This window comes from Guyanagaster necrorhizus, assembly GCF_019112545.1.
Source record: "Guyanagaster necrorhizus MCA 3950 unplaced genomic scaffold BT62scaffold_80, whole genome shotgun sequence".
Classification (NCBI taxonomy): Eukaryota; Fungi; Basidiomycota; class Agaricomycetes; order Agaricales; family Physalacriaceae; genus Guyanagaster; species Guyanagaster necrorhizus.
The window spans coordinates 69,875-82,141 of record NW_025064959.1 but is presented as its reverse complement, the minus strand read 5'-3'; the positions used below and the strand labels follow the sequence as shown (position 1 = coordinate 82,141).

At 40.2% G+C, this 12,267-nt stretch overlaps 1 protein-coding gene across 1 annotated transcript; it reads left to right on the top strand.

Moving 5' to 3' along the window:
* Positions 1–11,217: 11,217 nt before the first annotated feature.
* On the top strand, positions 11,218–12,166 carry BT62DRAFT_1014157 (uncharacterized protein; the record flags this gene model as incomplete). The annotated part of the gene is made up of 5 exons (XM_043178170.1): positions 11,218–11,328; positions 11,383–11,475; positions 11,537–11,665; positions 11,739–11,934; positions 11,964–12,166. The coding sequence occupies 5 exons, from the start codon at positions 11,218–11,220 to the stop codon at positions 12,164–12,166; spliced, it is 732 nt and encodes a 243-aa protein (XP_043032803.1).
* Positions 12,167–12,267: the final 101 nt, after the last annotated feature.

Sequence of the window (12,267 nt, the reverse complement as noted above, 5' to 3'; positions counted from 1 at the left end):
CTCTGCTGTATCCGTTTTCACCTTGTGCGCACTCAGGGACTCTTCACCGGAACTGAAGAAACTGGCATGGGTCTCTTTGAATTGGCAATGGCATGAGTTACTCTCCTTGTATCACTGATTAATTGGTTCTCATTTTCTAGCATGCTCAACAATGAAAATGGTTCCATGCATCTCATGTACTGTCCTACTGAGGAGATGTTGGTTCATATGCTCATGAAAGCCTTGCCTAGTATCAAGGCTAACCATTTTCCAGTTGAGTTAGGAGTACATGCAACTTCAGGCAGAGTGTCAGAGCTGCAAGTACACCCATAGTCAGGCCTGCTTATTCCAAAGAAAATATTTTCTATTTCTTTCCTATTTCTTAGATACAGGCTGTATCCACACTGGATCTCTGCAGCTACATATAGCATTGTATGTAGTTTCATGCACCTCATACATTGTCTGTTGCACATTGAGTGCCCATCTGAGATTATCTTATTACAGATAACTACTTCCTCACTCTAACACCCTTCAAATTGTCCACCTTATGTGCCAATCCCTGATAAAGATGTTATGATGTGCCCCCAACCTCATTCACATTCTCTATGATTTGAAATCTGGCTCCTTTCAAAGCCTCCACAAACTCTCTATTTGTATAGAGGGTCAGCACATCATTGTCAGTTCCATGAGCAATGAATATTAGTATATACTTTGTCATCAGGGTGATACCCTTGCTTTGATCAGTTTATCAGTCAGTAAGATCTTCCCACTGAGCATCATGATTCCTGCAATGTGCAGATCATTGAGGGTTATGCCCATGACAAAGGACATGCATGCTCACTGCTGAATCCACTGAGTAAGACTTTCTCAATGCCCTTCTCATGTTCTTGAGCAATAATATACAAGATGGATTCAACAGAATGTATTACCCCTTCTGACATTATACCTTTATCAGAATCATTTGCATATTAGCTGGACTAGATATGTTGTCTCACAACACTGGTACTACCACTCCATTGACACACCCTGAACATGTGCATGCATGTAATTTTGTGAAATACAGTACTACATGCTAAGTACAAAAGTACTACTAAGCATGAGAAGTACTAGCTATGATGGGCTTGAATGACAATTGGTGGAGTACATGACTTAGCTTCAGGATGATACTGAAGGGTCACACTATGCAGAAAGTCTCAGTACTTGACACTGAATGCACTGACAATAGCACAGAGCTTGTGCACTGAGAATAGAAATCATATGGAACTACAAATATGACATGCATGTGAGGAATAACACATGTGACACATGCAGTACTGATTGATGATGCATAACTATGAGGTGGATGAATTGATGTGCTATAGGCAAGAAGTAATACAGAATATCCTAGCACTTGGCTCAAGAACATAACAATTATGGCTGACTCCAGATATGAGAGATAACAACAGCAAAAAGGTTTTGCATGCATGCAAAGTGAAAACTGATGCCACAGAGTGTTATACACTGATCACACCCACACCAACACCCACACAATACTTCTTAGTTTGTTGGGAGATTGTAATGTGATAAGAGTAATTATATGGAAAGTACAATTGTCTCTTCAATGATTTACTACATGCAAATAGCAATAGCACATGTATAACAGTCCCAGATCTCTGAGTCTCAAAGCTTTTCATTTATAAAAACAAGAGGTGGCAATGAATGTTGCTGGGCCCTAAGGCAAAGAGTATTGTAGCTCAATACAATATATCAAAACACTCTCACAAAACTCTCAAAAAGGTTCCAAGCACTGTTCAGATCAACTCAAAATCTCTAATACACACAATAGATGACTCAAAGCTCTGCACTCTAAGCAGAAACACTTCACAAACATATCCACAAGTTCCAAAGGGTTCAAACCTCTATGCACAAGCTTCCAAACTGATCATAGACCCACAGGATTTAAACCTATATGATCCAGAGACACAAAAACACAATAAAATCCTGTCTAACAGACCCAAAGGGTTTGAACATCTGCTGATCTGCAGAAATAACACAAATAACCCTGTCCACAGGCCCAAAGAGTTTGAACCTCTGCCAACTATAGTGCCTCACATCACAAATACCTCAAAAACTCAAGATAGTGCCCTTCAGACACTGCTCTCTTATTCTCTGGCTAGGCACAATTCAAAACCTCTTATTAAATCGAATTAGAGTCTCTCACAAGCTTCTGTGCCTTATGCAGTCCTCAAATCTCTCTTAATGATATCAACAGTGGATTTATTCTCTCATCCAAAGTTACAAACATAAATCCAGAGCTGGAACACAAGGCCTTTATGCCTTATACACTGTAACTGTGGAGGGTCAGAAACTTGTCTACTACTCTTACAATACAGTGCTTAAATAGGCTACTACTGTACTTACTAAGAGACACCAAATATAGTAGTTTCAATGCTTGGAACTCTGTTCTAGAGTCTCTCACATATTATTTGCATGCATGTCACTGTCTGACATATATATTCTGCTCCAGTGACATGCCCTCTGCATGTCCAGACATGTAATTTTGTGAATTATGACAATACATTGACTGTATCAGTCTACTATGCATGCTGTAAGGCTAGCAAACTCTCTGATGCAAGAAGGATGCATCTGCTCTTGCAAGTTCTTTTATAATTGCCAGAGGGAAATCCAGCAGATCTGACAGAATCTGCCTGGAGCAAATGGCTCATTGGTAATACAAGCTCTGGGGTCTCTACTTTTGAGAATGGATAGGCAGGATATAAGCAAAATGTGAAAGGAATAAGTGAGAGATTGCAAGGGTTGCTCTAAGCTGTCTGCTTGTATGATACCAGGCTCAAAGGCTTCTAGATATGCTTATGGCTTTGGCTTATAAGAGACTAGTGGAATTTTATTCCTTAGCTTTGTACTATGAAAGTTGGTCTCTTTCTACCTATAAGGTTATTCTTTAAACACTGAGAACCTGAGGGTCTGTTTTCCTATCAGTGGTGGCTCTTATGAGCATCTAGACCATTCTCTTTTGGCTTCATCTGACCCATACCAGCATGACACCACCAATCCACTCCACAGGTCTGCCATCTGCACTTGAATCAGCTACACCCTCCATATCCAGTGCCTTCTTGAATAGCTTTATAAGACTATCTATACCTGATCTGCCTCTGATTGGATGAAGCTTCCATCTATGCACAGGCTCCAGCTGATAAGCATCCACTCTTAAGTGCAGACATGGCATTAAAAGTTGCATGCCTGACACAAAGAGGTAGACAGCAGGCAGCTATCTATTATTGTTTTGTGGGTTGCTAATTGCACAGCAGATCCCTGGATGGGTTGTGTTGGTGTTTCATTGCTTGAGCCATAGTGAGGAAATAGTTTCTCATTTTGAAAGTAAGATACTTACTGCTCAGCTTACTTGATGCTGTTGTGGATGTAGACCCAGGAAAACCAAAATTTGATGCTCACAAAGCCATGGTGTAGCACACCAAAGCCCTGGAATCATGCCATCAAACTGATTCCCAATGTAAACATCAATCTAGACTGTAAGGTCTGTCCCCTTAGCCATGCTGAGCAAGAAGAGCTTGACAAGTTCCTCAATAATAACCTCTTAAGTGGGAACATCAGGCCATCAAAGTTGCCTATGGCATCACCATTCTTTATCATCACAAAGAAGGATAGAAAACTATGATCCATTCAGGACTACTATAAACTTAATGAGATGACAATTAAAAACTGATACCCACTGCTGCTCATCTCAGAACTTATGGATAAGTTATGCAGCACCAAGTATTATTCCAAACTCAATGTATGATGAGGGTACAATAACATCCATATCAAAGAAGGGATGAATAGAAGGCTGCATTCTATACAAACTATGGCCTGTTTGAACCTGCAGTAATGTTCTTTGGGCTCACTAATTCATCTGTGACATTCCAATAGATGATGAATGACATCTTCAAAGATCTCATTGCCACTAAAAAAGTCACTATTTATCTTGATGACATCCTCATCATGTCTTGAAACAAGAAGGAACACTGACACTTGGTTTGCCAACTCATGACAATCATGAGGAAGCACAAACTATTCCTCAAGGCAGAGAAATGTGAGTTTGAGATGCTAGAAACAGAGTATCTAGGGGTTATCATCAGTGAAGGAAGTATTTGCATGGATCCAGTGAAGGTTTGAGGGGTGACTGAATAGCCTGAACTGACAAAGAAAAAGAAACTCCAATCATTTCTTGGGTTCACTAACTTTTACTGCTGCTTGATCTGAGACTGCAGCAAGATTGTGCACCTGATGACTCAGCTCATGGGTAATGCACCCTGAAACTGGAGCATTATGCAATCTGATGCCTTCACCTATTTAAAGAAGCAGCTGGCAGAAGATTTCATTCTGGCAGTGCTATCCAAATATGGTAAATTCTGCACGGAAATGGATTCTAGCAAGAGAGCTATTGATGCTATTTTGTCACAAGAACAAGAGGGAAAATAGTGATCAGCCACATTTTTATTTAAAGCCCTCACAAAAATAGAACAAAGCTACAAAATCTATACCAAAAAATTGCTTGCTATTATGCTCGTGCTTGTAGAGTGGCAACACTATCTCATGGATGCTATACAGAAGTTTGAGATCTGGATAGACCATCAGAACCTCCAATACTTCCAACTTCCTCAAAAGCTAAACTGATGCCAAGTGTGGGGGGTCATGGAATTAGCAGAATACAACTTTGTACTTTAGCATAAGACCAGAACTGCAAACAAGAAGGCCAACCTCCTCAGCCAATATGCTGACCATGATCAAGAGAAGAATGACAATGGAGAGATGGTGGTCTTAAAGCCCAAGCACTTCCAGACAATGATCATGCTCATGGAAGAAGAGGCCTATGAGTGCATCAAAAGTGCTACTCAGAGAACAGAATTGTAAGACCAGAGAATTGTGCCCTCAATCAATTATAACTAAGGCATGACTAAGAAAGAGGACCTCATCTACTATGACAGGAGGATTTACATCCCAAGGGATCATATGCTACATAGAGAAATCATTCCTCACTTGCATGCTCACATCATGGCAAGACACCCTGGAGTGATGAAAATAAAGGAGCTGATACTATAGGAATATTATTGGCCAAAGATGAAGGATAATATGGAGAAATATGTGAAAGCCTGTGAGATGTGCCAGTGAATGAAGTCAAGCACATAGGTGAAGGTGGCACTCCTTCACTCAAATGAAGTATGAATGGAGCCATGGACCCACATTTTGATAGACATGATAACTGGTCTGCCAGAATGCAATGGCTTCAACACCACCATCACTATCATGGACTGCTTCTCCAAAGCAATCATCTCAATTGTCTGCACTATTGAACTGTCATCAGAGGGGTGGGCAAAAATACTACATGATGAGGTGTATGTAAAGTATAGCATGCCTCAAGTCATAATCTCTGATTGAGAACCTCAATTCATCATCAGGTTCATGACAGATTTGTACTATTTATTACAAGTTAAGAGCAATGCTTCAACTGCCTATCATCCCTACACCAATGACCACCAACTGGCACTCTGCACAAACTCCTGCACCCATCACCTTTGCTGATCAAATGTCACAAATCCAAAAGGAGACATATACAGCCCTCAAAAAGGCTGCCACTGTAATGAAATTGCAGTATAACAAGCATAAGCATATGGCAGTATCATATATAATCAGTGACAAAGTCTGGCTAGACTCCATAAACCTCTATCTTCCTCTTCCAAAGTGGAAACTTGCAGACAAATATACAGGTCTATTTATCATTACTGCAAAAATAAGTCTCTTCATCTACAAACTCATCCTCCCAACCAGCTGAAAAATTCACTCAGTCTTTAATGAAGCCCTCCTTTCTCTGTACATGCCCTCCACATTCCCAAATCAGGAGCAGCCATCACTTCCTGAACTGGATCTTATCAATAGTAAGGAATCATACAAGATTGAGATGATTCTCAACACTTGTCTCTGCTAAACACAAGGATGCAGTGGCCAAGGCCTCTTGACTACTACCAACTATCTTGTCAAATGAAAAGGATAAGATCAGAATCTAATCAGTAAGTTAACAAAAAACACATGTCTGCTGATGATGCTATTGCTGACTATCATGATCACCAGATGGGCTCCTTGTCTTAAACTATAGCCATCAGAATGATAGCCTTAAGGAGAGAGTAATATTATGATTTTTCAGCTTATTTTATCTTATCAAGCACCTATCTAATCTTGAGTGCTTACTCATTATCTATCTAGCCAGACCAGTAACCACACTGGTATTGAATGACTTCTGCTATTGTACTATGACTTGCAATGAATGCCTTGACAATGCATGCACTTCATTGTTTCATGCACTTGTAACACATTCTTTAGTTCCAAAACCACAGACAGCTACAATAGGACAGACTATATTTATCATAGACCAAAATATATGTAAGTATCATAGCACTTGCTGTAGTGAACTCAGCTTTGAGCTAAAGTTTATTCCATACCATCCTCTCTTGACTCTACCTGCAAAGCTTTGGTCCTCACAATGAGTTCAACATTAAAGGGGGACTCTGGTGTTAGACCCACTTGACATGTGACTCTGGACACATGATAAACTAACACTGTGTCATATTTACACAACCATGTTAGAGTCCACTTTTGTGTGTTCAAGTAGTGTGTTATCAAGGCTGGTGCAAGTTAGGCTCTAGAGAAAAGTGGTATAGAATAAGCTTTAGCTTGAAGCTGGTCTATTACAGCAAGAGCTATGCTACTTATATACATTTCATGCTAGATAAATATAGTCTTTACTATTATGTGTTCTCATGCTACAGTGCTATTGTGTCTGGTCATTGAGTATGAGATAATGGGATATTGTCTATTAATGAGGCATTTGTTGCATGCTGAAGGATAATAGTGCAAGCTGCCTATTTTAGCCATATTGATTGTCCCATGGTCACCAAATGCCCTAGATAATATAAGTGGAAAAATCATAATGTCTGATGCAATTGTACAAACATGATATAACACCAGTTTATCATGAGTTTGCACTCACATGATACTTAAATCTAACATATAGAAGACTTTTATTGCAAATGATTATAACATGATGAGGTGATAATCATGCTGAGATCTTTTCCATCAGTCTGAAAATGAGAATAGCTGCCCTCTCAATTCATCAAAGATAGCCAGCCTCATCACATCATACTATAACATGACATTTCTTAACTACTTTCTTTCAATAAAGAATTGTATTTTATTCAAATATGTGTGTTGCTTATCAATTTGATAGTAATCTCTTGAGAATGAGACTTGTTTGTTGTGGCAGTCTATGCAATCATATGATCTGTTTTCATCTTTATTGCAGAGCACATTCATCCTGACTCACATTCTCATTTGTAGATCATGACTGCTTCATCTTTTCTTTGTTTTTTCAATCAATAAAATCAATCATGTATCCTCTTGCTCTATAGCTCTCAAGAAGTAGAGTGCCTTACAATCTAGGCAAAGTTGAACCACAGTGTCACTGTCATCTTTCTCCATGTGAGAGACTCCAATTTTCTCTGAGATATGTACTGATCAAAGATCAGGGATTAGCAGCAGTGCCAGTGATATAGGTTGTCTTGTGCAAAGCATCACTGCTGACCTGCAACTGCAGTATATCAAGTGGCTAATACTTCAAGTGTGCATAGTTCTTCTCATACTTGTATCAAACCATTCTGATATCTCATGTGCTCTCAGATCACATACCCCAGTTGAAATCAGAAATGGAAAAATATTTCATAGTATCTGTTTTACAAAAACATTTCTAAGTTTACTTCAAATTTAATTCCAGACTCTTCAATCATCATAAATAATTTACATCTCCATATTTCATGATTTTCACTCACCCGTAACACATGGTCCTTTCTCAACCACCACTCAGTCTAGAAATCATCTTTCCCTAGGTAAAGTGTATTTGTTATGCAACCCAAATCATTCTTCTGAAGCATGTCAAGCCCAATCATTCAGCTGATTGATGATCTTGCTATCAGCACACATTATATTCAGGCAGGATAGTTTTGTGACACCAAAAGCTGCAGCTGGCTCCTTGTTAAACTATTAGTATATAACATCAAAAACCCTTTTACTATATTTTCATCATCAGTCAATACCAGCATCAACATTGAGACTCAATTGTTTCAAAGCAGTAAGAGTTCTGAGTATGGCCAATGAGTCTAATAGTGATGTGATATGATCAGCCCCTTCAAATAATGTGGAGAGTGAGTCAACATTAATATACACAATGAGATAGCTAATCTTTTCTAAAAGCACTGGTCTGATGTGCAAACATTTGAGGGAGCAAGCAGATTGTGGTAGAAAATCTTGAAGAGAATGAATCTCATGATCAATTTCATTTTCATCCAATGTAGAACCTGAGTGAAATTTGAATGCTCTCAATGACAGTGTAGTAATAATGTCAAGTATGCTTGCATCATTGAATATTAAGAACTTTATTTGTTCTATTTGAACTGATAAGATATTGGGACATCTTGGAGATGATGGGAGATGGAATAAATGGCATGATTTATCTAACTGCAGAATGATGCTCTATGTCTATATTGCTGTCTGACAATAACCAAACAATCAAAAATGCAATGCAGTGCAACAGCCAGGATCCAAACTAAATGAAGATAAAGCAGAAGAATGAGGATGAGGATGTATAAGATGATAATAAGAGAAAAAAGGTAGAGAGATTGATAGACTATGACTGCCAGTGTTGGCACTGAAGTGGTAGTCACACCAAGAGTTTAGGAGTTTGATCTGTATATTGACCTTAGCTTGAGACTAGAGTATAATACTGTATAAAAAAGTCTTGGCAATCTCAAACCAAGCCATTGTCTCAATGCATCAAACTAAGCCTTGGCAGAGCATGATTTAGAGGCTAAAATTGTGACATTTACACTGCAACAGTAGGGGTCAGAAACTTGTATACTACTTGTTACATCATGGTATTTAACTATTCTACAGCCATGCTTTAATACAACCTGTTATATTATTATTAACAGGCAGAGCTCCTGCTCAGAGTCCTGCAGTATTCATTTCTACTGTGAGCATAGTTTCATGTGCATGTTCTGCTCTGACATAAGACTAGGCCCATGGTTTCCAAGTGATCTGACATAGGCTAGCTTGGCTAGCCTGTCTACTCACTAGTCTCTTTGTTTTTCTTATCTCCTTGGAGTAACTAGCACTTGCATGGTACTTGTTTCTGACTGCTGGATTTATCTCTTCTGACTACCATTTGGCCCTAGTATCATCTCTTTCAGCTGGTCATTCAAATATTCAGGTCTATATGGCTGTGCCTCATACCTCTGGTCCAGAGCATGTCTTTCTCTCTACCACATGTCTATGCATCATTAATCACTGTGATGCAAAGTGTTGATCTTAGTGCCAATCATTATTCTGATTGTGTTCTTTCTATTTTTAGTGTGCATCTCCATGCTGATATCAGTGCATTCAGTGCCAAGTGCTGGGACTTCATGTGCAGTAGGACCCTGCTGGTATCATCCTGCTAGCAAGTCATGCACTCCACCAATTGTCACTTCAGCCAGATAGAATGCTGAGTCTCATTTCCTCACATGCACAGTCATAACAGCCTTTGCATGCAGTCATAATGTTCCTTCATGTGCAGTTGCAGCATTCCTTTGTGCACAAGTCATAGCAGCCTTTGTGTGCATCATAGACTTAAATACACTTAATGTATCCTCAGAATTTGCAAAATTACACATGTGAACACTCTGAGGGTGTGTCAATGGAGAAGATTTATCTTCCTAGAGGAACAACCCCAACCTTATCAGTTTTGGCCAACATCAGAAGAATATATTGATGTTTCATCACCTTGAATCAATTAGCTTGTTTCAGCCAGATCACACATCTAGTCTAAATTTGTCATAGTTAACATGTATCCAAGAGCCTCTGAATTGAAGGCTTATGTGGAGAGAGGAGAATTAATGTAGATTTTTGAAAGACAGAAATCAACCATGAAATTCCTAAATGTCCAGAACAGTTATTATGCATAGAATGGTCCTGACTATGATGCATTTTTTACACTGTACAAGTCTGGAAGAGTCAGAATGTGAATTGTGAGAGTGGGGAGAGAGTTTATTCAGATGAGCAGGAACAAGACTACATTGAGGATGGCAGCAATGGAGGTGATGGTTCCAGTTTTGACTGTCACTAAAGTCTCCGGGGTCATTGAACAGTCAACAGTAGAAATGTATATGTTACATATGATGATCCTCATAAGAATGGTATCCATAAATGCCAGTCCTGTTTGGCTCCTGTCCTAGATGGCACATCCACTCAGAGGAAAAACCAAAATCATAGAAGATCAAACCAATGAGATATCGACCCATGAAGCATGAAATAGAAATATCATCAAGGCAAAACATATGAGCCCAAGTATGATGGTAGCAGCGAATTTGTGGAATTTTGAATATTCAGGAATCAGGGAGACACCAGTGGTCATCCCTACCGAGCCAGCCATAATGACGATTTGAGTATGCAGTATGAAACGAAGATGGGGAGTGTTCACCTAGAGAGAAGAATGAAAGGACATAAATGAACGCAAAGATGAGGTTTGATTTTTTCACTCGAATTCTCCAGGCGAGGAATAGCTGGACGGCGGTGGAGATGATACCACAGGAGCACCCTAAATGGTATGAAAGCATCATTCCCTATTTATTACACCTACGGTAACGACCTCGTCGGCAGAGACCACTGTTGTAGATGCCTCAGAGATATTAGTACTCATGTTGGTATTACTTACTTTTCGGTGCGACTTCTGTAGTCATCTTTTGACCTGAATATCCCGGGCATTAGAAGAGTGCTAAATCACAATTTTAAAATCTCGTCGTACCATTCTGAATAATCAATGGTTCGCAGATGATGCCGGAGTCAAAGACTGTATTGATCACCTCCAACAAGACCAAGAGCACAACCTAGAGACAGGGGTGTTCAGGCCCATTATGAATGTTTTTACGGCGAAGAAGTCAAACCAGACTCTTACTCTATCGGGAATTCCTACATCTCTAATTATGGTCTTTAGCACTGAAGCAGAGGAGAAGGTTACGTTTTGTATGTAAGATGATATAAATATGCCTGCGATCATATTAGACTCTTCTATTTTGAAGGAGGAAAAAGACTGGCTTGCACTAACAGGGCCTTGAAAAGGTTACCTAAGCTGCTACTCGACCGTACACCGTGACGGCAATGTTACCGCCATTAAAAACTAGCACCACCACCCCGAGTGCTGCCTGCGCCATGGGTGTCCCTCACATTCTTTCATCTTCTCCCCCTCTTTCCCAGCTCGGCTCGTTGTTGGTAAGTAAGCCTCCCTTTGCTTCCAGGGATAAACCAGCATTGGACCCCGGTTAGCAGCGCTGGATATATTTCCTAACTCCCCACGACAAGCCCTTCCATCGGCGGCCCGTTACAGTCCACCAATTCACAGCTATGAAAAAAATCTTCGTTCGAACGATGTCGTGACCCAGTATTTATTTTTATTCCTTGAACTGACATCTTTGGGCAGTTGAATGTAATACCGCCGGTATCACAGGTTGTGCGCCAACGAGACCAGCGTCGATGCTTCATCACAGGGAGCGCGTCACAGGACGGCACTGATCCAGTGTGGATGTTTCCGCTCTACTTTGCCTACGTCGTACAGCCACTCTTATTTTTCCTTTGCGAGACTTGCGCTCACCCGAATTTTTCACCTTTTCGCTGCGCGCCAGTTCCACAATCCTAAGCCCTTCACTATTCGTGCGATTTACAAAGTTATCTGCTCACTACAACTAATCATTTCTGCTTTGCCTCTTTCTTCTCATCTGCTTCTTCCGAAGGCGCATAATTCTCTGCGAACCTCGTCTCCCAGATATATTTTCCGAGGACACTGTGCTATCGTGGAGCCCCCGGCTGAAGTCCTTCGTCGTCACACGAACCAACCTCAAGATAGCCAGGATACAAATCATCTGGCCCTTCATTCAGAGTAACCCGAAGATGGGAGGAAGAACGGTTCCGATATCGCGAAATGTTAAAGTTCGATGATCATCTTGTCAGCACTGTGAAGGCGGTGATAGATTCAAGATGTGCTTACATCAACGTTGACACTGAAACTGTTGTGGAACGACAAGCCGAGCTGGCAAAGACGTCGAGAAAGTGAATGTATTGCGGTTCTGTTCCCTTGATTTTGTAGAAATAATATGTGGGATACTCATGGCGCCGGTAGGATTGGTTTTTGACTGTAGTGGATGTTACAAAATA